General features: G+C 34.8%; 1 protein-coding gene across 13 annotated transcripts in view; it reads right to left on the bottom strand.

Annotated features, from left to right (window-relative positions):
* Positions 1–27,963, bottom strand: part of NBEA (neurobeachin) — a 509,325-nt gene that overhangs the window by 21,338 nt on the left and 460,024 nt on the right. For 6 of the 13 annotated variants that reach the window (XM_068672960.1, XM_068672964.1, XM_068672989.1 and 3 more), the window contains 5 exons: positions 26,212–26,379; positions 6,936–6,998; positions 6,512–6,601; positions 4,800–4,992; positions 1,256–1,327 (listed from right to left, as the gene is read on the bottom strand). In XM_068672960.1, coding sequence (XP_068529061.1) covers positions 1,256–1,327; positions 4,800–4,992; positions 6,512–6,601; positions 6,936–6,998; positions 26,212–26,379 — 586 coding nt within the window. The remainder of the gene's footprint in view (positions 1–1,255; positions 1,328–4,799; positions 4,993–6,511; positions 6,602–6,935; positions 6,999–26,211; positions 26,380–27,963) is intronic. The other 7 variants (XM_068672969.1, XM_068672996.1, XM_068673006.1 and 4 more) reach the window with 3 other exon arrangements.

Raw genomic sequence — 27,963 nt, 5'->3', positions numbered from 1 at the left:
ATGGAGGGGAATCTTGACAACCAACTTCAGATAATTGAAGTTAGCTGAGATAAAACTCACTCTGAGAGAGTTTTCTCCTACCATAGGAACATGACTTTATGCATATAATACTCTGAAATTTCTTTTATCCTTGGTTTTTGGTTATGATACATATATTGCTCAAAATTGCATGAAATAACAGACTCAACAGCCAAACAGACAACCCCCCCCCCCCCCCCCAGCTATTTTAAATATGCTTATAGAAGTTACTGCCATATTTATGTACATTCCAAGAGCACAAATGTAAATTACCAGACCCTCTGTGGCCATCCACTGAAAGATAACAAATTACTCAGATTTCCAGAACAGGTAGGTGCAATGGTTGTTCCCTAGCTTTTGAGAGGAAAATCTGAAGAGAAAACCATTGTCATTATTTATGAGCAAATGAAGCATACAGAAGGAGAAATTTAAATCTCCTGAGCTACTTGTTTGTATATAAATCTTTCAACCTCAGACACTGACAGGTGGAAAAAGGAACTTTTCATCTGGAGATGTTTAAATATATATTTTTCTTTCTCACTGATGCTTCAAAATTGGCTCTAAGAGCCTCTCTATCCACAATTTTTGTCTCAAAAGATATGCCTATTAAAAAAAAAAAAGGAAAAAATAGAAAAAAAAGACAAAGCAAACAGTTCCAATTAAAGAGAAATATTGCCAGTTATAAGGCCAGTAATTTCTCTTAATAACACTAGTAATTTTGGCTGTTTCTTATTTCTAAAAATATTTAATTTTCTCAAATATTTTTAGATTTAACAAATACAATCATACAACAATTTAAAATCTGATCTTTTTCTTTATTAATTTAGTAATCACTATTAAAAAAAAATCCCAATAATGAATGGAAATAAATAAGTCTACATCTGCACTGATATACGTAGTTGTAAAAAATGACAATCTGTGAACTCCACCAGACCCTCATATTTTATTTTATTAATGTGACCTGATAAGAGAACAGAATTATAAATATGGGCTGAAAATGTATTTGACTTAATTGGTAGTTTCATAAATACCAATTGCTAGTGATGTTAATAATAAATAGCACTCATGTAATTCATCCAGCATCAATAGTTAATGCTTTTAGTTTTCTGAGACTGACAAGAATAAATATTTTCCTATCTTCTGTGTTAAATGAAGCATAATATACAAATATAGCTTAATCAATAACTCTTGAAAATACCATTTTTGAATATATTGCTACATTTTCATCTTGACATACCGATCAATGGATCCATTTCAATTGGAAGATGGTGGGCTTGATCCAAAGAATATCCTGGGGCTCCCCGAAGGCCTAAACATGAAAGGATGATAAAGCACATAGAAATCTTGTTGCCTGATTTTTTTTTTTGTATGATTTTTCTAGGTTTAAAACTGCATTGTGGGATTATATGTCCAAATAAATATGTAGCTTCTTACTATTTCTTGTTCTATGAATCTTTTAAGTTCCCTTCCTCGATGCTACAGAAATATGGATTTGTTTTTGGTTATGTAATAGAAACTTTAGGTTTATGGATGCTAATTTCATTGTCATTTCTTCAGACACTAATATTCATGAAATAACTAATTTAAAATAGTCCAAGATCATTTTGTTACATTGGAACACTGGGTAAGATCTAATAATAGCACAGAAAAGAAAAATAGCCAGTTTAAATTGTTATGAGTTTCTTACATAGTGAAATCTATGTGACAAAAACTTGGACCTTTTCATAGATTTATCTTTTGTTTTTGGAAATTGTAAACAGTACAATTTGCTGTAATTATTCTTACTAGTTCTATCCTGAGCAGTCCTGCAGTCCTCAAGCTTTTCATAAATGCATCAGGGGCTACATATTTAGCGTTATGTGCTCTCAAGAAAAGAGGGCATTGATCTGGCTCTTCTGAAGACTTTCTCTGTTGTATGAGTCACAAAGGTCAAAAATTTTTGTCAAGAACTGCCGTGTTGCACAAGAATATCCTCCATAAGGAGAGATGCAGAGTTCTGGAGAATATATTCCAAGTACAAACTGATGATTGAAATTGTAATGTTCTTGGTCCTAGTGCTGTTTAGTTCATATTTCTAGCTCTACTGCTTTCAGTAGATCAAAGATAATGATCTCTGATGAGTTTGAAGACGAGGTGAAGTGCTGCCTCTCTGGATTCCCAGTTAGAAAGAATTGCAGTGTGAGGGCACTTAAGTGGACAAACCCTAATATAGGTTTGAAAAATGTAAGGTTTCCTGATTCTGGGTGAACAAAACTGTCCATGAGCAAAACTTTTACTAGTTGCAAAATGTGTTATATTACACATCAGGAACTCTCCACCAACAACCTCTGTATTCAGTAATAATTTGTATTTTCTACTATTGCAATAGATTACCGGAGAAGGCAGGAAAAATTGCCAGATCTGAAAAATACTGCTTCTCGAACTCCCCCTTCTCCTTCCCTCATTTCTCTCTTCCTTCAAAACCTAACCAGCTTGGAACAGATCTTTACTGGTATTTGCTTAGACTCATCAAATTCTACTGGGGGATGGGCCTGTAAATGCCTTTGTTTGTATACAAACTCTTAAGGATAAAGCTCTACATAATACATCTTACTGTAACAGTGGCTTGTGTATAGATTTCTGTAGGTTAACCTTTATGCTAGTTGTGACTTATTAAAATAATATTATGGTAATACTAGAAAACTGATACCCTATCCTGGAACAGTCTCGTGCAAAATAAAAGATTTTGCCAAGTGAGATGTAAAGTTAAGAACATCACGAGAACGAATTTTGATTTTCCAAACAACTTTGCTTTCCTGTCTCTTCTTATTACAATATATTCAGAAAGTATTCCTCTCTTTTAAATTTATACCAGAGCTTTTCATTTCTTCAGTGTGAAATTTAGTTCATGACACGAATTTTGCATTTTTTTCAATATGATTTATGTTTTCCAAATTATATCTGAAAAACTGAAACCCAAGTCACATGCATTGCAAAGGCCAACACAACTTCTACTAAAGTAGATGACTTCCCTAAATAACGGTTGCTAAGGAAACTCTTGAAAGTCAGAGTACTGCAGTATCAGTGACCTTGACTCCCTCACAGTAAAGTATGGGTAGGAATTTATGCATTCCCTCACACAATAGTCTGAGAAAGTGGATTGGAATTAAATGAGCCTCCTCAAATGGAGGAGATGTTAGTGATGGTGCATACAGCATACTTTGGCAGTGTCCCTGAAAAAAAAGGGGGGAACTAATTAAGGATTAAACAAACAATGTTAGTCAAAAAAGTATTAAAATGCTAGTGGACAGCTTCTGTACCTCTGAAACAGTTTTGACTTTGAGATCTTCTGTTGAGGACAACTATGTTAAAATTTGTTCTTTTTTTTTTTTTTTTTTTTTTTTAGTTTTTCATTTTAATTTTAAAGAAATGGTTAAAATGTGAAGTTGCACCTGGTGGAGCTATCAAAAATTCATGGATTTATGAAAGGCAATCAGACATCTTCTGTTCTGTTTCTGTTGTATACTCTAAACCACCATGCAAACTTTGTTGGAAAAAAATAGAAACATTCTGAATACATTTTAATTTTAATTAAAATTTTAATATTCATGCTAAAATTATGTAAAAAGTCAGAATAAAATTCATGTTAAAAGTTATATTACTACTCAAGAATTTAGAGTGTTAGTAACTTGCCTGGATAGTTCCCCTAATGCATCCCTGTAAGGGAATTCCCATTCATTCCTCTAATTATGACTTGTAATATCACCAGTCCTTGCCCAGTATTGTACAAAAAAGAGGGATCTATTTCACCTGACTTCAATTATTTACTGAGATGCTTACATTTAAGGCAGTGATATCCCTAGATAATGTCACAATCATTTATTTCTACTGGAAATAGATAAATCTTACAATTTCCTCTCCATGGTGACTTACTTCTGTCCAGGGGTTCTGCTGTGCTGGAAGAGGGGCAGATTTTTTTTTTTCTCTATCCTGACAAAACTCCTGAAGCAGCTCCTGAGACACATTCTTATATATGAGGCAGCTTCTTGTTTTTCTCAGGCAGTAAGAAGCATTCAAAAGTTTCCATGTGCTGCAGCATAAGGGCCATCAGAGCAGAAAGCTACCTTAGAAAATGAAACTGGTTCATTCCTGTGTAGGCAGCAGATCATGGCCCTACCCTAGCAATGCCTGGGACAACTTCAGCACTTGCATCTCTAGATGAGGAGACAATACAGTCCTATGGGCAAATGGAGGGCTGAGCAGAGGGACTGAAAAGGAAATTTGGGATAACCCCAGTGAACAGACTTTTGAGAGGGAGAGAAGAAACTTCTCTTCAGAATAGTTTGGTGTCTGACCACTTAGGCTTGCTTTGGGTTCCACATTACCTAACAGTGACCCAGGGAAAGGCCTGAAATGTATTTCCAGCAACAGACAGTGATGTACACTCTGTAGCATGCCAGTATGGATTCCTGAAACCTGGGACATATTAATATAGACTGTGTCAAGAACAGCACCACTCTCCTGAAAAACATTATATCAAAGGCTGATCCTGATGTAACCACAAATCGATTAGCTGCCATGGTGATGTGCTGCTGTTAGGGAGAGTGTTTCTAGGAATGACAGCAGAGAAAACAGAAGCTTTGATTATTTGACAGAAACCAGAATAAACAGTAAGTTTTCTATGTATTTGTGAACAGGCAAGTGAGTGAGATTAACCCACATCTAGCTGACCTCCACTCAAAATTAAAAGCTGCAGCAGTAAGATCTTTCATTTTGAATGAAAGGCACCTGTGAGAACCTACCTACTGTGTTGTGCCACCGGTTGACTGCAAACAGCCTGCTGCAGGTGACAGTCACCACGGCAGGAATGGTCAGGTGGGGCAGTGTGTTGGCTGCCACATGTGTGACGGGGGAATTTGATGGAAACTTCAGCACCATTATGACATCCTGCTGCATCTGATCTTTAAACATGAGGGGGCTCTGTGGAAGGAAACACTGTTGAGTAGAAAGGAGAAGAGAGCAGAAGAAAACAGAAGGGATAACACAATTAGTGAGGAGGTCTGAGGGAAAACGAGGTTAAAAAAACGAGTAGGCAAGCATGTGCACATACAGGGAAAACAACGCTACCTGCGCATCTACACTAGTGAAGGAGGAGAGCAAGATCAGAAGCTAATATTGGATCATTACATGAGGACAAGTAGAGAATAGGGATGATAAGGGTCCACCAGGTTACCATTACAGGACACAAAATGACTGTTAGCATTAATTAATATACAATTGAATATAAAATGAAACAACAGTTAGTATCCATATAACAGAGATATGAGTCAAATAAAAGACTCAATTCATCTATTGGTAAATCATAAGTGTAAATGCTATAAACTACAGTGGTTGAAAAAAAGAAATTTTAAGAGGGACTCAAATTTTCAGATTTAGATTTTTTTTTCAGATATTTAACTTTTTCTTAATGAATTCTCAATATGAAATACACCATTTCCAAACATAAGCAGACACTTTAATTCTGTGAAAAGCATAGGGATTCTTTAAGCAATTATAAATCAATTTGATGATTCTACAGGAGACGTGTTCTTTTCGCAGACAGTAGCACTGTTATCATAAGTGAGATTATATAAAGTATTGTTTTTAATGTTAGTGTTTTTCAACCATTGTTATAACAAATAGAATTATTTTTATAAGTTCAAATAGTCCTTTCTTTTTGTTTGTCACTTTAAATTGTTATTCAATATAATGCACTTTTAACATGTACATATTGTAATAATATAGCTAACATTTCCAGATCAATTCCCACTATGATAGTCTGCAAACAGAGAGAGTGATTTCCCTGTAGATTGATGAAACAATTGAAATTACTGTATGTATTACTCTTCATTTACAAAGCTTAAAATAAAATATCTAGCTTTAAGCATTTAATCAAAGGCACTTAGGGGCAAAGATCTGTCTCCTTCAGTCTGGCTATTTTGTATAATTATTCACATGAAGCACATGCGAATATGTTGGGAATGAATTTTGAAGTTCAAATTGAAATTAGAAATATACATTGTATTCTTCCAAGGGCAGGAGGATTCCAGCACAATCTGAACTCCATTACTTCATTTCTGTCAAGCAAGTATTGTTCATAAGTCACTCCCTAACAATATCTCCTTTAAAACAAAACAAAACAAAACAAAACATGCTCACTGTAAGAAAAGCCTGCAGTCATTCCCATTACTTGTAGAAATAAGAATGTAAATATGTATTTATGAAGTGTATGTTTATGAAGATAGGGCCTTTTAACACTGTATTAAACAGGAAAGTCCGTACTAAAGAAAGCTAAAGATCCTCAAATTCTACCTTGCTCTGCAAGAGCATTGTGAGCTATTTCCGCCACAAGAAGCAAGTACAGCTGTATGGGCAATGGAGGGCATTAAAGTGTTGCTTAAACAGGTATTTGAAGACCTATAAAGAATCCTTGGGTTCAAAGTGAATGAATTCCCAGCTAGCAGCTATGTCTCACCAGGTGCATGGCAGAGCTCCGAGGTGGATGGGGCTCAATGAGCAACTGTGATGGCGTCTGTCCAAAGTTCTGGATCTGCGCCTCCATGGCCTGCAGGGAAGGGAGAGGGACTGTCATGAGCAATATGCATCAAGGAGAGAGGTCAACACACTCTGTGACAGTGCAGGCATATCCCAAGTCAGCCATGAAAAAAGTCCAGAAAATTCACCCGGTGCTCTCCTCCCAGGCTGCAGACTCAGCCAAGTGTTAGTATTTTGTAGACAAGCTCTGCTTCTGCTTTCAAGCATGCTTCAGTTACCCAACTAACCAGTCTCATTTCCAGTAACTGGCATTATATGTGAAAATGTTAACCTGTGAGGACATGCAGTTCAGGTCTTGAGAGCGCTTTTTTTTTTTTTTTCTTCACTAAAAACAACACATATACCTTAATAAAGTCCTTTGTAAGGAGGAAAGTATGAGGATCTCTAATAAAATAAGCCTCTGGAATCTTAAATGGGGAAAAAAAGCAAACTGAGAAGAAAAATTCATGTGTAAAATACAATAATAGCAAAGTAATTACTATTTCAATAACAACATTAGCAAGTTAAAACAACAACAACAACAAAAATACCAGAAACAAATCTTGCCTGGCACATTGAGGCTACTGTAAAAATCTTTCCAAGTTGCATTCATTCACCAAGTATTTATTTTGTGCTTAATTTTGTTGTAACCTTTTCATGGGCTTTCAGGCTTCACAGTTTTGAAGTGAAAACAGTAATTCCAATTTATTCTTTGAGGCTTCAAGCTACTTTCAGAATAAATATAGAGTAACTCATTCAGAATACAGTCCAACTGTGAGGTTTCCACTACAGAAACAGTTCATTCAAACACAGATATATTTGAGATACATTCTTAAAAACTCTGGCAAAAGATTGCTGCTTGTAAAAGTAATACCGCTTAAGAACACTTACTTTTCAAGCAGGTACTATTTCATTTGATTTTGTGAATTCAAGAATAAAACATTCATAGAAAACAAAACTGATGGATTTTGAAGTACACTATGCATTATGTACCTACATATACACTGTGCCCTGCACACCGACCCTTAAGATTTTTCTAGTGAGCTTTATGAATTTTTCATTTGCTACTGTACAGGAAATATGAAAAAAAATAATAAAAACACTACTTAGTAAGTTATGTTATTTCTTTCAGACATGAAATGGTAAGAAACACAATAAATACTTCATTATGCTGGAGAATCCTTTCAATCTACTTATTTTGTAATTCCTACAAACCAAATTGTGCTTTCCTGCACTCCACAGCATTGAAGCCAGAACAGATGTTAGAGAGAGATTTCCTGACAGGTCGCTAGTGTTTACCATTTCTGATGACCTAGATTGACAGGTATAATGGAATACAGTTAAGAAATGTTTGACAAAAAAAGAAACTTATTTCAAAGTCCAGTGGGGAAGGACTTCCATGCTTTGTAGCCTAGCACATTTGATGATGTAACTATCCTGGTATTGGACATTTTTTGCTTGTTGACTAATTCAGGGTAGGCTTTAGTCTATAAGGCACAGAGGAACTGGTGAGCATCTCAGTTTTTCATTAACATCATTTACTGATGAATTTAAATCACAGAGTGATTTCATACAAAATCAATGTATTTGTGTGGGCATATGTGTGTATGTTTGTACACACCTATACTGCAGCAGCATATGAACAGTCTCTATTTACATGCTATGTAGAAACCTTCACTCATGCTGACACTTTTTTACAGGAAAATAAAATGCAGCTCAAATTACAGTAGTATTTTCTATTATGTTCAGTACTCTGTAACTGATTTTCTTAGTCATAAGTTTTCTTATAAGTGAATTATAGTTGCTTGTGGATTTCAATTTCAAAATGATGATGACTAATATCAACAATATTAGGCAGTGCTTAATACATGTCTCCATACAGATCTACCAATAGTATTTTGAGAAAAGTATTTTTTTTTTTTTCCCAAATAATTATCAAGGTTATTCCTTTAATTTTTAAAAGAATTCTGTGTTGAAATAAGAGTGTGAATTATATTTGGCAGCAATACCAAACAAAACCCAGATCTTCCCCTATCACCCTTTAAGCGATCTCATAAATGATACTTCTGTCCTCTTACAGGCACACTGAAATGAATTATTAATTTTATTTTTTATTTTTTTAAACGCAGCCTAATTCTAATTTACACATTTACTTTCATGTTGTCCAGTCTTGGCAAATTCTGATTGTTAGGCTATAAATTCTGCACACGTTAACTTCTCTGGCTTTGCCTTCCATTCCAGGTAGATTTATGATAGTAACAAGGGAAGAGAAAGATGAACAGAATACAATAATAAACTGGCATGAATTTTTCAGGTGGACACTTCAAACATAGCTGTCAAAAGCAACTGTTATTTTACAGCTGAAGATGTCCTGGCACATATTCACGTATGTACTTTACGTGCCTACTCTTTAAAACATTTAAGTTAATTCCAACTCCTGTAGTCAGAACAAATGAAGAATTAAGACCTTGATATTCAGGGAATATTGAATATTTTTGCTGGCTTGCACTTATGAGGACAACCCCCTCTCTCTCACCCTATGATCAGTAAAGTTATCTTTTTCTTGCAAAAATACCATTTGTAAAACTGACAACTCTTGGAAGTTTTAAAGAAAGTGAACAATGTTTCTTTAAAAATACCCATAATGTTCAACTACTACACTGAGAGTACAGACTGCATAAGCCCACAGCTGCACACAGCTACAACTGTTATTGCTCTCTAGATTTCAAAACACTTAAAAAGGACAGAAAAACCTTGTCAAAACTTACAAAGAAGATAAACATAAGCATACAGAGATAAAGTGACTGGCCCAAGGGTATTTCTAATGCTCTGTCCTATCAGATCACTTGACATGAAATGAAAAGCAGGTACAGAACAGATCTGTGAATAATAATGTAATGCATTGATTTGTTTACAAGAGGACTCTAGCTGTATGTGAAATTAATCTTAAAACTGGTAAGTGTACACCACAGTTTTTCTTGAACTGTAAATCATCAAACTACAGATTTATTTGTCTTAAACATTTTAGCCTAATTAATCAATTTCTTTTCTCCCATTTTCTCATGAGTATCATGTGCAAAGTGCTACACCACTCCCTGAAACACACATTCTAGTCAATTTAATGCACATTTTAATAAAATTAAGTTTATTCTCATTTCACCTTCAAATGTCCTTCATGTACAAACATAATAAGCTTGGAATTCAGTGGCTGCCAGATTTAACACTTTTGGAACAGCAAAATGGCAATTATATTAGTTTTCACTTTCTTAATAAGGTGTTTCAGGAAAGCTATTTAGTGAGCTGATTTGAGATTCCCTACTGTTTTTAATACACGTAAAATGAGATTTGTACTCCAGACACTTCAGGGAGTATCTGTTTGGATATGATCATGTATTGCAGAAAGATAAAATGGGCCTCAGACTATTACTTAATAATCATAGTCCAAACAAGGAAAGAAAAACATCTGCAAACTAGATGGGAATTCAATGTTTAAAGTGAGTACATCTCATACATCCTAATTTATGCAATCAAGGAAAATACATTTCATAGGACTTACTATTGGACATGTAATACGTAGAGACTCATATTCTATGTTTACATACAATTTTGAACTAGACATCAATTCAAAAAAAAAAAAATAAAATCCAGTTTTATGAATGATACTACTCATACTAATCTTAGTTTCAATTAATAATATCATAAATGTGTTTGCCTCAAAGTAAATTATTGTGTTCCATTTTTTTATGTTTAAAGGCAGATTGCACATTCACAAATATACTGGAATGCTCCTCTGTAGCCTGGAGGATCAGTCCCTAGTGTCAGTTTCCCAATGAATAAAGAGAAAGATATGTCTTCTTTGTTTATAAAGTCTACTGAATTGTGGTGCTTTTATTTATTTATTTATTTATTTATTTATTTATTTATTTATTTATTTATTTACATTTTTTCCTTCAATTTAATAATGCAGGTTGAAAGAAACACAAATCAAGTGTGCCATTAAATAATGCAAACAATAAATTTCTTTAGGTTTAAGAGAATTATTTCTTAGTGGTCAAAGGCAATGTCTCCAACAACAAGCAGCACAACCCAAGAAAAGGAGAGCTGCAGAGCAAAAAACTCAGTAGTAAGAATCCTATACTGAAACCATGCCCACTGCAGGGTTTTCCCACCAGGCTGGCTCCAGTGGGGGCTGTGGACCCCCAGTGGTGACTGAGTTTGGTTAGTGGGAGCTCTGGAGCACACCGCCCCTTTACCCTAGAAACCAGTTCACATACTCTAAATGAAAATGTGAGAATGTGAGTTTGTTTTTAACATATTTCTTCCTAAAGGTTATTTAGAAATGCCAGTAAAATAACAAAGGACCGTATTAATGGTTCATCTTATTTATGAACTCTGCTTTGCTATGAGAGGTTCATGGTGACCACACAAGAACCATAAAAACAGGAGCACTTTGATTTATTTAAGAACAGATGAGAAGAACGAAACTTCAACAAGCAGACTGCATTGCAGATAGTAAGACAATGCTTTTATTCCTATGTGAGGGGGCTTTGTTTTGTTCATCTTCGTTGATTAGTACCATAAGTCAAACTTTAAAAAATATATACTGTTTCTCCATATTTTTATTCCCTTTTTACATATTAATTAATTCTTTTATTGTTTATTTCCATAACCCTGGTATGTTTCACTCCTCAAACATACAACAGTCAGGTTTTTCTGCAAATCATTTTCACCTGTGCATGGAGACTGAGCCCAACAAAGAACCAAAATCTATATTCCTTCACTTGAGATATGCACCACAGCCATATTCGTCCAAATTTGTCTTTCCTGAAAGTTTGTTTCATTTCTGCATCCAAGCAAACACAAGCTTTCCTGACGGCCTCTTCTGCCCATGGAGCCAATGCACTTTGCAGCCCCAAGCATTGTCTTCTTCCCAACAAACATGATTGACAGCTCTTTGGTGGGTAGCATAAGCACCTAGCAAATGTTATTGTTTTATACTAGCAGTGTTAGATACTGCTTATTTATTTGCATTTACAGCTGTTAAATGACATCAATATCTTCAGGACTTTGGGTAAGTTAGGTTAAGAGTATTGATTTCCATTTTATTACGGTATGCTTGAAGGAAAGAAGTGCTGTAGTTTAAAGACAAGCAGTGACTCAACTAGTCTGGAGGCTTTGATACAGTTAGTTATTTAATCAGGATACTCAAGGGACTGAAAGATGGCCACAGAAATGGATTTTCTCTGCAGGTCACTACTATATTAATTTAACAATGGAGAGGGGCAACCTTAAGCTCCTTCCCCACACAGGAGGTATTTCACTGGATCCTGTGTACAATTAAATGGCTTCCCATCAGAAGACCAGTAACTTGGAGCTGACTTTAATCCCTTCCCAGAGTCAGCACAACCCCTATCTTTTTTTCTCATTCCTCTGTGAAGAGGATGCAGTAATACGAAAGCAAGGAAAATGTTAAAGTTAAGATCTCCCATCCTCTTAATAGACATGAGTCCCATCTGTGACTTTATTTGTTTCTGGGAGCACTGACTTTTCATACCTACCTTATTAAACTACTGACTGTGATACTTACTTCTCCCCTCTTTAACTTTCACAGTTCTCCGGTTCTTGTCCCCGACAGTCTGCTATGCCTTAAATGATACAAAAACCTTTCAACACTCTGCCAGCATAAGCAGGCATTTAGTTAAAGACATTGGAAACAGGAAAATAAAAAATCACTAAACCTCACAAACGGAAACAAAGAAGGTAAAGTAAAAATAGCATAGAGATGGCTATATCACAGCCATGGCAGGTTTAGGTGAGAGTGTCCCTTATTCTTTCAGGCATGCTATCCTGTGCAAGCCAGTGTTTCTGAGGCTCTTTCATATCTGAATGCAAAACCTCCCTTTCCTCTCCAGCAGTTGCCCATTCCCTTAAAAGCCATGGAAAACTTCCTTACACTGAAAAGTCCTAGCTATAGAAGAAGGAAAAAGCAACTTTCTGTAGTTTTTCACTCTCCCCTGTATCTTGTATCCTTCCAACTCTGCCTGGAACAATGGAGTTTACCACTGCTATAATGAAATTCTCTCATTAAATTACACTAAAAACTACAGCAAACTCTATTATGCTCTGAAGCCAACAGCTTTAACTCCCAATTCCTCTGACAAGGTCTATGTTCTTATAGGGGCTCTTCAGGCCACACTGCTCACTTTCTTTTTATGGTTGCGATAATTTTTCAAACTGCGGGTTTTGCTCCCAGCTGATGGCAATTTTGCTGCCTTTTCTTCCCTGCTGTTTGACTGCACACAAGACAGACAGGGAGATCCCTTTGGCTCTGCTGTGCAAAACTCTGATCATCAGCTGCAAATGAAAAAAGTCATGCATTTTTTATAATTTTGTTTACAATTTAATTCAAAACTATTTTAATTTATTTCTCTTTTAAATAATGATTTTTCTTATTCTTCTATTCCTATGTCATTATTTCTATTCTATATTCTAATTCTATGTCATTATTTTCTTCAGTTGAGCTATTGTATTTCTTATGGCCATGTTAGTAATCATTCCTGTCCCATTCAGACTGGTAACATTTACTGAAACTCTTGTGTGTTCATTGATGTCATGCCAAATGAAATCATTGTTCTGTCATCATTCTCCCGAGTCTGTATTAAGTTTATAAAAGAGAATGTTGCTTTCTTTGATCATTAAGTTGCTGAGTACAATGCATTAGAAAAGATTTTACTGCTAAGTTACTTTTGTGAGAGACGTAACACCATGATAAAATAATTCATTAAACATGTAATCATGTCAAAAACAGTTAGTTTTGAAACCTGGTCAGTTGGGATTTTTTATTTTTACATGACTGATAATTGTCCTGAAATTGTCCTATTGTTACCTAATGTTTAACTTCAGAAACAAGCACTCCTCTTGATCTGACAAACAATGTTATCTTTTCTGAAGACATTCCCTCATTTCATTTAAAACAAGAATATTTGTAGGTTTTGGATGATAAATATTTGAGGGGACTGAAATAATTTTTTATCACTCAAACTGTACCTATGTGATGAAACGCTTCCATATCTTCTTTTTGTTATTCAAGCATCAACACTTATGGTTACATTCAAAAGGCTGCATGGACAAAAGCTCTATGTGATTTGTTGGGTGAGAGGCCAATCTAGATGATGTTTCCCATCTGGTGTTTAAGTCTATGGAGCCAGCTCCTCTTTGACATCTTGATTCTGCAATGCAAATTACTAAAATGTACACCTGCAACATAGAATTTCCCTGTTGATATTACTCCTTTGTATTACTCATTTATGTGATGGTAATCAAAGCATCACAACACACAGAATTGCAGATGTGTCCTATCTAGCAAAACAAACCAAACCAGTTCTGTTGCTCAATGTGCCTCCTGTTGTATAAATCCTGTTACTAATAGAGAGCCTGCACTCAGTTCTTTGCAAGGTCTTATTTAGAACATCATCTTTTATTATGGCCAAAGCGTTTCTTTCTTTCTGAGTTTGATTCGAGTTCCAAGAAATTGTTACTTCCAAAGCCCCTCTTGAAGCTATCCTTGTCTTCTTCTCCCTTATGACATCCTTTAACTAATTTCTTTTTCATATGAAATACAACTGAGGATACTAAAATTTTAATTTATGTTTTTAGATCTTTGGGATGGAAACATTTTTTATTTTTTTTTTTAGACAGAGTAAACTTATGACATCAACAGTCTTTACTGAAAAGGCTCCTAGAAACCCAAACACATTGCCTCCAGTAATGAAACGTTACTTCAAGGCTTGTATAACATGGAAATAAATAGTTTACATTTCTTTGAGTAAGAAAGAAAAAATCATCTGAATTTTTAAACGTTTTTTTTTTTTTTTTTTTTTTGTCTGGAAGCACTACAAATTTTCAAAGTCTAAAAAAGAGGAAGGAAAGGAATAAAATAATTATATGAAAACTGTCATTAGCATCCCATAGTTGGCAGTCACTAAAATTTACAGGCATCCTAAAAAAAATTACTGCTGCTGTCTGGGATGCTAAAATTGTTTCCACATGTGAAAAACAATGAATAACAGCCAGAAAGCCTGAAGTTTCAGTTATGATAGGCTAAAAATTGTCAGTAGTATTTTTCAAAACACCATCCACTGAATTTAGAAATCTGCTCAACTTTACAAGACTTAAATTATACAAGTACTTAAAATAAAACCCTCTTTTTGTTGTTTAGAAATGCCTAACTATATTATATAATATCTCAGTGAATTCACTGATGAAAATAAGAAGTTACAAATGTCAGGACTAAAATATCTCATAAATCTCATAAATGCTGCAAACATCATTTCTCTGCATTAACAACCATACGATGAATTCTGCTTCTATAAGGCTCCCAATATCACCTACCTAGCCTTTTCCCTTCCTCCTTCTCCATGCCAACAGTTCAAAATGTCCTGACTGTCCTGTTCCTCTCTTTTGTTCACACATTCCCACTGTGTCTTGGTCTTTCTCAGCATCTTTCTCTTCCTCTCCATAAGAAGACAGGGTTGTGTAATGCCCATCATCTCAAGCAATTCAATTTCTTTCATTTGTATTTCTTTTAGTTCTACAGACATGAAAATAAGCTGCTCACCCTGTCTTGGTCAGTTAAATGCTAGAGCACACACACAGCTTTATTCTGAGGGGAAAGAAAATAAAGATTTTTGTTTGTTTGTTTTCTTTTTATTTAGGATCAATTAAAAAAAGTCAGACTCAAGCATCACTGAAAAATCACCAATTATATTAATCAGAATCTTTATTCTGCAGCCCTGTCTGGGAAGTAGAAGTGGTCTACCTGACCTCCACTCACAGCTCTCAACAGGCCAATGCATCAAGTGAAAAAAGCAGTGGTATTTCTGAGGAAACTGGGAGAGTGAATATATCTGAAGGACCTTTGACTTTCAAGTGGCTCTTGACTTCAGCTAGCCAGGAAAGGTCAGAGGAGCAGAAAGAGCCTGGATTTGCTGGCACCTGTGCAGCTGCTGAAATGAAGGAAAGAATTAGCTGGGACAAGAATAAAACCCCAAGTACCGTAGACTATTTAAGTGCTTTAGGGAGTAATTGGGAGTGGAGCCAAGGAAGTAGCATTGGGCTACTTCCCATGGTTTTCAGGGAGACTGATGTCATCTGAACAGTGCTCTGCCTCTTATGTATTTGCAAAATTTTACTGTATGCCATTAGAAGGAAGAATTTGTTGGGGACCACATCAGGTTTAATACTATTTATTAGCTGTCCTTGCCTTTGGCTTTGTTTAAGACACACTATATGTTTTTAATTGTCATTTTAGGAGCACAGAGGCCCTTAAGCATAGGTATCCTATCCATAAAAATGCAACAGTAATATCAGCAGGAGGTTTCATTAAAACTTTGAAATTTCATCCACTCTTTTCTCATTACTTTTTTTTCTTGGTGGCTAGGAGCTTTAACAGTGCATGCTTACAGCTGGTTTTAACTACACTTTTTATTTTAAAAGCTGAACTGTGAGCTTTAAAAAATCACAGTTAAAATCTTTAAAATCAACAATAAATGTGAATAAAGTTTCTGCATAACAAGTTTATTTGGAGAGGGAGTGATTTTTAAAAAAAAAAAACAAATATTCTTAAATTTCTCTACCTTTTACTTTATTTTTCTGTCCATTAACTGAATTTGTATCTGCTTTATGACAAATGTCTCAGGTTATTTGCTGAATCTTCTTCCACTTCAGTTACATTTCCCTCCTTATTGTGGTCCTCTTTGTACCTTAGGAAAGGCTCACACATTTGTTTCACTTTTGTAAAACTACTACATGCTTTTTTTGTGTGTGTGAAATTCTGACAAAATTGGAAATGTAAGAGAAAAGAAAAAAAAAAAAAAAAAAAACGGAATGTGAATATTTAGGCCAGGAATTAATTTTTGGGACTTGGTCTAAATTACATGCAACTAGCTTTGGTTGTAGAAAGTGCAGTAAGCTGTGGCTCTGGGTAGTAATCTATAAATGGAAGCTACTTAGCACATCTACTGAACACATTTGTTCACTGAATGACTTTAGTCTATGAAAGTCAGCAGAGGACCAAATATCCAATATTCCAGAACAATGAAGAACATCAAACAGCTAAACTGTGTGTCTTGAAAAATGTAGCCATTATTAAAATGAATTCCTATATAAACAATTACTTGTCAAAAATTGAAAACTGAATTAAAAAAAAAAAAAAACAAAAAGATGAAATGACTTGAGCTGGAAGTTAATGCAATCATAAGAGGTACAGACTGATGCAGAATTACTAACAAAGGACTTGGGTTCTTGTTATGCTCATGCCTACCTTCAGTAGCAAAACACAACAAATCAAAATACACAGATGGAAAAGTATCAGTTATTCTATATGACTCTCTTCCTAACAAAGATTTGACAACTGCTTGCCCATTCTTGTTTGAAATGACTCAAGGAGGCCTCAATGAGGCTTCTACAATTGCTCGTATGAGATTTGTACAGAACTATAGCCTACAGACTTCTCTGCCATTAAGCTTAACTTTTTCTTTATGAACTTGGTCATGTAACATTAACTTGGTCATGTTAATTGATATCAGACCAAGTAATGTTCCTATCTGAGCTAGCACAAGCAACCTTCCGTGTTCCTGCCTTTCTGCTACATTTCGCCTTTCACTCCATTATTTCCTGCCAAGACCTGGAAACCCTGATCATAAATCACTCTTCTCTGTCCTCTCATCACTAGAATGCTCTTCTCTGAACTCTTTCAAATCCTTCTGGTAAGCTGGCATATAGAATAACACACCATATTCAAGAAGAAGTTCAACCAAGACCAAGGGGATCTATTAGGGACTGTTCATATCCCATGGCAATGTGGCCAGTAGTTGACAAGAATTCAGATAATCATAAGTAGGTAATCTTTTGAACTACTGAGACATCAAAGTCTTTTGATGTAGAAGTAAATAAATGAAGGTATAGGATCAAGTCTGGAGAATATGATTGTAGTGGAAAATAAATGTTATTAATAGCTAAACTAATGAGTAATCTCTACCGCCAGAAAAAAAATTACAAAACAAACAAACAAAAAAAAACAATTTACACACGTTCCAGAAAGCCATTACACAGAACACACACAACATATTTATTTCTACTTATTAACAATTAAAATCATTCCCTGTATAAAAACACAAAATAAAAACAGGAAAACAGAGAAGCAAACAACAGAACAGGCCTCCTGAAAACTTGCAGTAATAAAACAGGAAAGGGTACTTAATCATTAAGGAATGCATTTTAGTAGTGGCTTTTTCCTTCTCGTTTGTTATTGGTATAAATGATCACTGAAGACTTTTGTAATGATTGGAATGCAGAATAGATTCAGTAAGGCAAAGTACCTCATATATATATTTTATTCATGTTTCATAAATGTAAAACTATACCAAAAAAAATAGCAAAACTCATAAGTACAATATTTACTTGTTAATGAATTAAAATGCATCAGATTAAGAATGTTAATGTTCAACTTCAACGTTAATGTTTTTATTTATTTTATCTCAGATTTGTGAAAAAAACTTCAACGAAGATAATACTTTTTACCTCATGAATTATTACTGTATGTACGGAACTGAAAAAAGCTAGCTTCTCTCTCTGTTCTCAGCTTCACCTTTCACAAATCTTCTGCCTAGTTCCCACCCTAGGAAGGTGCTTTGAGATTTGAAAAGCACATACACTTTACCAAAAATGTAGTGGTTTTGATATCTCCAAACATCTGCCAGCCATCAGTTTATCCACTGCAGGACACAAGAACTATCTCAGAGAACAGGTAAACCTTCAAAACTAAAAGCTGAAATGGGACTGATGGAGAAGATGGTAAAAGTACAAACTGAAAGTTGTCATGTACTGTATTCATGAAGCGTCAGTGTGTATTAGAATTTCAGTTTTGGAAGTAGCTTTTACTGTTACATTTAAAATAAATGTTCTCAGTTATTTTCAGGGTTTAGCTTATAAAGAAATAATTCTGTTTGGAGTATTTCCAAGCACACATTCTTCAAAACTTCACTTTGTTCTTGACATAAATTGAAAACAATAATAGAGATATACTGTACCCAGACTTGAAAATGGCATTAAAGAGACACATTATCAATATGTTTAAAACATTTAGGAAGCTCAGCTTTGCATGTTTTTAGTGAATGACTAGATACTTAGACTGAGTATTATCTGTTCCAATAAACTGATGTGTGTGAAATGCTTTGAATAATAGTAAATTTATGCTGAGGTAATGACACCGTAATATAACTGAAAGCTGTGCTAATAGGCAAAAAGAAGCCCCTTCCAGCTATTTCTGTTACAATCATCATCAGCAATTTTCACCCCATCTCTCTTGCTCTCTGCCTCTCTCACATAAAATATTACTTTAATTGTATGTTAAAATGATTGTTGCTAATTTTAAAAATCAGTATTTGGTACCTGTCATCCATATGGAGAAAAACAAAAGAACCAGACAATAAAGAAGAAATTTTCATATGCAAGAGCTGCATTTTTCATATTTCTGCAATAAAATAGAGTGGTTATGGCTAATGATGTGTTTTTATATGGGCAAAACACTAAACTCAGTCTAGGTAAGACTACAGAATGTTCTGACAAAAATGTATAGAAATATATAACGTATATGAGAACTGGTCAACTACTCAAAGTAGATTGAGACATCTTCTGGGCTACGAGCTATTAAGTCACCTTGATATTTTTTTTGATTAATTAATGATCTGTTATTTATTAAACTGGTTGGATGAAGTCTTGTCAGCTACATAAGTTACCTGCAGTTTTTCAGTTTGAATGCTAGTTATATGACTACTAATATATGTTATGTGGAGATGCTTAGCTATGGATGCTGAGCTTTTTAATCACCAGTACAGTGACCAGTAGACAAATCTCATACCTTATTACATGCCACTGTGGACCAGAAAACACCTGTACACCATAATTTGTTTTACTTCTAGAGACTGTGCAATTTCTTGACTATTAAAAGATTCTGAATTCCTCTAAATATATAACAGCACAGTCCAGAAACAGTAATGAACTCAGATAGAACAGATTCACTAAAATAAACTACAGCTATCATGATCTGTTAATTATTTTTAACCGTGGTGGAAGGATGCTTTTCATCTGGAATTCTGTGGATCAGATTCTGATTTCTGACTCCTTATTACTAACAGTTGTGTTACTTGGGATAGGCGCTCCCTAAAAGTTTTTCCATAGCAATACTGGATGTATAATTAGAATCTTTCATCTATTCTGCAGCATGCAACTGCTGAATGCCCTTTCCCTTGAATGAAAAACAGGTAAACAAAGTACACATTAATTTCAAAATAAAAGCCTACACATCAGGCAGTTACTATGTGGTAAGTGATCCAATGCAATTTACACTTATTGAGTATTCTGATTTAAGGTGTCTCTTGCTGTATTCAGAACCTTCTATATTTTACCTATAGAAATAAATATCTTACCCTCAAAACATTCCCGTATTTCTTGATCTACAGACAGCGAGCAGAACAAAGTAACAGCAAGTAAAGACTTCTCCTTTTGCATTTACAAAAGAGGATACCGAGTGCTGAAACTCACTGGGAAGACATAAAAATGTCTATAAGCAGACACTCCAGAGTGAAATGTAAAAACATATTTAGTTTTCTGTTGACGGTCTCTTCACTCATACAGAACAGAATCACAGGCAAACAAAAATCTTATCAACTAATGAAAGTGCTTTTTTATACCCCAAAACTGGGTATAAATTCAGGAAAAAAAAAATGTTTTGTGTCCCTGGAAAAGGCAATATTTGTGAGTGCAGGTATGCAAATATGCATTTCTCAGTGAAGAATGGAGCTCCTCACATACAAGAAAATAATTTTCACTTTGATAAGGGTTTTTTACTTGATTGAGTGGTTCTGCTGTACAGATTCCTTCAATTCCCTTATACAGAAGTGGATATTGATACTGCTTGCAGTTTCCTACTTATTTCACAGCTATCCATATTCATGTCTAACCAGTGCTGCTCCTAGAGAGGAAGCTAAGACCATTCCTTGTATGGAGGCAATTAAGCACAACTGAACATGTAAGTGGCCGGTGCTGTGGGTACAATTCAATCAAGCAGATCCATAGGGGTGGTTTTGATATTCCTGTCACATCAAAGAAACAGTACTAGGCAGAGAAAGATCTAACAAGTTACAAATGAAATAAGAATAAATAAGAATAAGTCTGAGTGAAAGCAAAAATAAGCACATGGTCAAAAGGCCTGGTGTTACCTTGGAAGTGTTATATAGTGCTATTAGAGTGGCATGTTAATTTTTTCCTCATAAATTTCCCAGGTTCAGCCACCAGGGAAAGGCTAACATTCCCCCTCCCTTTGTTAAAGATATATCTATCTTGCTGAGTCTTGACAGCCCTATCATGTCAGCCCTCTGTAGTAGCAAAGAGTGTTTCAGCAAGGAAGAGGAAAAAAGGAAGGGAAAAAAAAAAAAAAAGAAGTGAAAACTGATGTGATCTATTCTGCTTCCTGTGGGCATATTTCACTATAGCAGATCCAGAGGGATGCTTTGTTATTCCTGTCAGATCAAAGAAAGAGATAACAGAAGAAAATATAATACGAAAAATAAAACCCAGAAATGAGGGTACTGAAAAGCACCGCAAGACTAACACATCATTATGACTTTTCAATTTATTTAAATATGCTAAATATCAAGTCACCACCAAATAAATAAATATTGCATAGGCCATATGCTCTGTTATCTGGCAGCAAAACTGTCCTCCTAGGATTAGTTTACAGGCTCAGCAACTGGCTGTCAAACTCTAGCAATTTTAATAATTTTTCAATTTGCTGTGTGAGTTGCAAGTACGCTCAGGTATTTTGACAGGTGGCTGTTCAGAACAAATATCTGAGCCCAGTCACTTCTCACTGCCTTCCTTTCCTACATGCTTACAATCCCTGTTGGACTAGGGGAATGTAAGCTTCTGCTGAAGGTGCAGCATGCTTCAGGATAGTTACCATGCTGTACAGCTTAGCTGTATTTGCAGCTCACATTGAACATAAGGAAGACAAGAAGTTAGCCTAAAGCATAGAGCAAACCAATAGCTGTGTAATATAATGTTTCACTTGAATTTTTGGAACATTTCTAATCCCAAACAAGATGAATGTCTTAAAAATAAATAAATAAACAAACAAACAAATGAAAAGAAAAAAAAAAAAAAAAAACAACTGAAATATTACTTTTCCATGAGGCAATACTTAAGATTCTATGCTTCTGTATACTTTTGTTATTATATAGGCTTAATCCAATATACTCTATCTGAACATTCCCATTACGTTACTTTAAGTTTGTTTTATAAGGTGTCTTAAAAATAATTTTAGCTCTTCTGTTGCAATTCCTAATGACCAGTATGACTATACTGTTTCTTTTCAGCCACTGCACTTTGTGTCATGCAGATACAAGTTCCTAACTTGAAAAAAAAAAAAAAAAGACAACTTTTGATTTTATATTGTTCAGATTTCCAGGCATTCAGATGCTTGGTTTATGCAAAAATATTGCATAAACATTGTTCTAGGCATTTCAACTTAGATAAACAGAAATTGGGAAAAAATGAGGCTCCTGAAATCTGTAGAAATTCTGGAGAAAAACAGAAGAGGAATTATATTTTCCTCAAGAAATAAATCAATAATACAATCAATATTATTATTAAATGATAATAATCAATAAATTGCAGATATTATTCTTTATGCATTAACATTCTGAAGTCAGCATCAACACTCTGAAGTCAGCAGAATCTGTTCGGTGGAATGGACTTGGATTATGATGTAAACTAACAGTAAAGACAATTCCAAATAACATCTAACGTCCAATATAACTACTGTTTACATATTAAAAAGAGATACAGGCTTTGTACCAGGGATGTTCTGTCATGTTTCTCCACAGGAGTAGACTGTCATGGTAAAGTTCATTATCAATTACTGCTTTACAAGTACAAGATGAGTTAAGCTGTCATAATTTTCTCAGCCAGAGATCCTGTGCTGTCAAAGAATGTCAATTTTTAATCTGACAAAAGGAAGAAAATTATCTGTTATTCTGACCTCTAATTTCTTGACATTTTAATGCTGTAATTGCTGTGGTTAGTGCTGCAACCATGATTTCACCTGTCAACTAAGAATGAATCAATATCCTTAAGCTGTTCTTCAAGTTTTAGCTTTCACCTCACTGCTTTTATGTTAAAAAAAAAAAAAGTAAACGGTTGCAATTAAAAATAATACTACTACTACTAATAATAAAACAATCAATTTGGGGCCTAAGGAATGCTTATTTTGCTACACATTTTTTCTCTTCTTTAATATGAAAACAATTTTGCATTATGTAGATTAAGAGAGGCTACTAGAACTGACAGACACAGAGAATTTCCCAATTTCTAATCATTAAAGATCTAAAAAACAAAATTCAGGTTTATATGTTCTGTGGAGCATTTAAATTAAAGCTTTAATTTTGCTGTTGTTTTATTTTTACTGTTTCTTTTTTTGTTGTTGTTGTTTTTGTTTTGTGCTACCAGAAAATGACAAAGGTTTTTGAAAAATCAAAATCAGTGTGTTAAATGAAATCAGTTTATTTTACCCATCAAGTGCATATCTTAAGTACCCAAAGAGTTATTACAGGGACAGATGTATGGGATTTCATAGACTTCTGTAATCTAAAATTAAATGCAATCCCACCGTTCTTGTTTCATCCATTCTGAATTTGCAAAATAGAAAACAAAGACAGCAAGCCAGAGACTCTCTTACACTATATAGGTCAAAAGGTAAAACAGCACAGGATGGGAATTTGTGCAGTGTTAAAAATTAGAGTTCTTTCAGGGCTCCTGCAAATGAGGGATAAAGATGTGGGTAATGGAAGGGATGAGCTGTATCATCATTAAATATATTTTCACTCCAGTCAGATGGCTACTGAAATTACACCTTTATCATTCTTAACAGAAAGCTAAGAGCAATAACCACTAAGCACCTCAGTGGCTAAGTGAGGTGCTCAAGAAAAGGGTCAAGCAAAAAGGCCAAGGTATAGCATGAATAGGTCACCAGGTTCTACCTTTTTAAATGATGTCCTTCAATCAGCTAAAAACCTGGATTTCAGGTTTTATTTGGATCCTCATTTCACTGAACAGGTTCTGCTGGGACTCAGTTGCATATAAAATTAGTTATGGCCCCAGACTGAAGAGGATACTGCCATATCTGGGGCCATGGGCAGCTACCAATAAACATGTATTTATTTGCTTATTTCAGTGTAATTTATTGAGAACATTCACCATCTTCAGGGTAACAAAACAAGGAAGTGTTCCAGTTTATTTAGAAAATAAATATCAAGAGAACTCGAAGGCTGCGATATGAATTTTCCTGGATAACTGCAAAACTCAATTTTTAAGTTAATGCTTCCAAGACACCAGAAAGCACCACCTACCACCATAAAACATTAAACAATTTTTTTCATTAGTTGTATAGAATCTAGTGTTTCTATCTTTACATTTCTGTGTTTCTAAGTGGTCTTCATAAGCTTTAAAAGATCCTTTTTGCTTTTAATTTATTTTCTGGAATATCTACTAGAAGCAAGAATAAGAAAAAACGTGTCAATGAAAAAATATACCAGACGATATATACTTTATCTACTAGATCATCTAGAAGTCAAATGCTTTATTACTGGATGGAGAATGTCGTTTTTACTTTCATAAACAGAGCCCAAAGAAACAGAAAAAGGCTCTAAATCTGTCTGTATTTACATGTGTGTTATAACTTCTAATTAAAAACAAATAAAAATATTTAACCTGTTTCCACCAAACCACAACCCCCCACTGTCAGAGCTCTGTTGTAAGAGAAAATATACTACTTTTACATATGTGCATAAAACTTTATATATATGCATAAAACTAAAATTCAGAGAATTCAATTTTTTTTCTAGATATTTTATCTTCTCATTCCTAGCGATGCATTTTATTTACTAATCTTACTTGTGTCAAAGATAAAGTTGTGCTTTCAGAAGTTTACTTGGCATAAATAAAGCCTAAGAAGAGGTTTATATGCTAGTGACTGACAGGGCATGGGTTAGATGTACAAGTGAGTGCACAAAAACACATCCTCCATGAATTTCTTGAAATTTCTGATGACAAGTTATGCATGTAAGTAGAGCCACAGGAGAGCTGAAGAGTTTCATCATGTCATAAGATGTTAAATAAGGTGCACAGGCAGACAGATAGACCTCAATCCTACAAGCTGCCCTGTGGGAGCAGACCTTTAAAGTCAAGACATAGGAGTCTGCCCATGCAAATCAAAACCTTAAGCCATGCAAATCCCTTGTATTCATGCTGCTTGACACCTGTTTTATACTTAAAAAAAAAAAAAATTGCTCCTTTGTATCTATAGTTTTGTACCTTTTTGACTCTTCTCATGCTCAGATTTAAATGCAGAAAAAAAAATTGTAGATGTTAACACTAAATATTTGAGGCAGCAGGATTAATGCATTTGTAAAACTGAGCAAACACTGTTTATAGAATATAAACTTTGCAGTGCATGGGATGAAAATACAGCTATAGCAGCCTAGGGGTCTGAATGAGTTTTTTAGTTCTACTCTTCTGAAAGCACCATAGGTAGAAAGAAAGCAACATGACAAAACCCAGTATGAAGTCAAATGTAAATGCTTCCTAGAATGTATTTTTTTCTGAAATCCATAGATTTCTGTCTCCAAGATGTAAAAACAAACAAACAAACAAGAAAACAATAATGCTTTGCCTGGCAATGTATAAATTATTACTGTTTTACATACAGCAGATGGTAGCTATCTGGGGGAATGGAAGATTGTGTGTACAGCTTCATCACAGCAGTACTCATCTAGCAGCTGTTGCTTCTTCACACTTTCCACCTCATTTCAATTGTTTTATCCAACGAATGGATGATATTTGAGAAATAATCATTCAAATTAGTAGTCTTACTAAAAAAAATACAGTCACTGGAGGGAAACCTATATCAAGGTAACTAGAAAAATTTTCTTAAGATTTACTGATAAATTTGAAATGCACACTCTATTTACGCACGTGCATATATTACACACATATAAACAAACATAAATGTTTGTATGTACAACAAATAGCAAACACTTTCTATTTTGGCAACATTTTGATTATGCTTTACATGATTAACAGAAGACTAATCTGAATCATTTCCATTGCCCATCTAGCAAACATTTTCTTATTCACATATAAACTCTCTCCTATATTATCTGACTGAAAAGGTGAGATTTTTTCCTATGACTGTGACGTAGTTTTTCTGTTTAGTTTCTTGGTTCTATTAAGTGAACTTAATAAAAATAAATTATAAAATGTAGCAGAATATAAATTACAGAAAATATATTACATTATAATTTTCCATATCATAGCTGACCATAAAATATATTAGTAATTCCAAGCAAACAAAATACTTTGGGACATCTGTTTTATTGCTAGCTTATTAATACTTGCTTCAGAAGTCACCTAGGCCCCAAGTTCTGAATCACACACCACAATTTTCTGCAGCAGTGAAAGACGGAAAAAGTACCATTTCTTGTTAGATGACAGCAGTTTTTAGAATGAAATGGCATAAGAACCTACCTCCCTGAGGACAGGATCAGTGATACTGTCCAGGTTCACAGAGCCTTCATATGTTAGGTAGTGGAAAACATTGAGTGCACGCACTGCTTCTGGTCCTCGTTGCTTGTAGCCAAATATAAGGTCAATCCACTGATGAAGTTGACATGACACAAACTCACTTTCCAGAGCCTGTAAGTGAAATTTAGAGTTAGGAGGTAAATTCCATCCTGCAATTTCATGCTTAAGTTATGCCTTACCATCTCTTGTTAACTGAAGAAACGTAATAGGTATCATTACATTTCCTGTTCAGGCTTATTTGGTATATTCGAAATCCTTCAAATATTAAAAACCAGAATTATATTATGAGAGAAAAGCTAAAAAGATATTCTTCTTTCATTCAGCTTTATATCAAGCTAATTTTCTTCCCAGCTACTGGCTTTCAATTATTAATTTTTGGGCTTGTCAAATAAGTTAGCTAATTTGTCAAGAGAAACTGATGAAAGTGGGAAAACAATTTCATAAACCCAATCTTCCAATCTTCTCATTTTCCAACTAGTTCTAATTATCTTTATATCTAAAATGGAAATTTGGGGATTAAAAAGCTGTATCGGCAAAATGAGATTCTGAACTCTCTGTGTGAATTATGACTAATTTCTCAAAGGAGAGGAGAATTTTTCACACTCATTTCTGATACGAAGTTGTCTCACTGGGGAAAAGACAGGCCACGACTAACTAGTTTAAAAATGGCTTCAAGGATTGCCACTCCGTTGCTCAGCATATGGAAAGAGACTAATATTAGACAGAGGAAACTGATGACAGCCTTACTGTTGTCTGATCCAATCAATATACCTTTATCAGACATTATTGGAATCGTTTACAGATACCACTGCCTGAACTGGAACTTTCAAGTCTGAATGCATTGTGCAGTTTCTCCTTACCCCTCTACCAGATTAGCTGACTGAGAATTTATTTAATATGCCCTGCTGGTGCACTCATTCCTTCATTCCCAACACTACCTTCAGAGAAGGTCTGTGATAAACAACAACTGGGTAGTAAAAAGATTTTTGTTCCATTAACAAAGTTTTTATATGTGTTTTTGTCCAAAATACATCACAGTCCTGCCTTTGTACACTGTTGTTCCCTTTGATCAGAGCAGGTGAGGTTCGGTTCCTAGCTCTGGGAACTAACTTTAATTATACAGTCAGAAGAAAATGAAGTACAGAATCACAAACTGGTAGAGGTTGGCAGGCTCCTCTGGAGGCCCCTGGTGGAGGCCCCTGGAGGCCCCAGCACAGCAGTGCTGCCTGGTGCTCAGAGGGAGCCTCCTGGGTGCCCGGCTGTCCCCATTGCCTCCTGTCCTGTCACTGGGCACCACTGAAGAGGGTCTATCTCTGATTTAAAAATAAACAAATAAATAAATACTAGCTTTAATACAATGTGTTACATAAACATACATACCAAGCTTACTGTTAATCAATACATGACAGGTAGAGCTGGCAGCAACCCTCTATGTTACATTATCCAATACTTTTAATTCTCAGATTGTGACTTTTGGTGTTTTTGTTTGTTTGTTTGTTTGTTTTTGTTATTGTTGTTGTTTTTTGCTTTGTCTTGAGTTGTTCCTAGCACAGCGCCACTACTCAGTGGAAACACTTTCCAGTTAGGACAAAGTTTCATGTCTGCCCCAGGAAAGTTTAAATTTCATAGGGAGATAATCTTTGTAAAAATCTATTTTCATTGTATTAATTTACATTAAAAGGAAGCAACTTTAAT

This window comes from Anas acuta, chromosome 1 (assembly GCF_963932015.1).
Source record: "Anas acuta chromosome 1, bAnaAcu1.1, whole genome shotgun sequence".
Lineage (NCBI taxonomy): Eukaryota > Metazoa > Chordata > Aves > Anseriformes > Anatidae > Anas > Anas acuta.
This window is presented reverse-complemented; position numbering and strand designations above follow the sequence as displayed.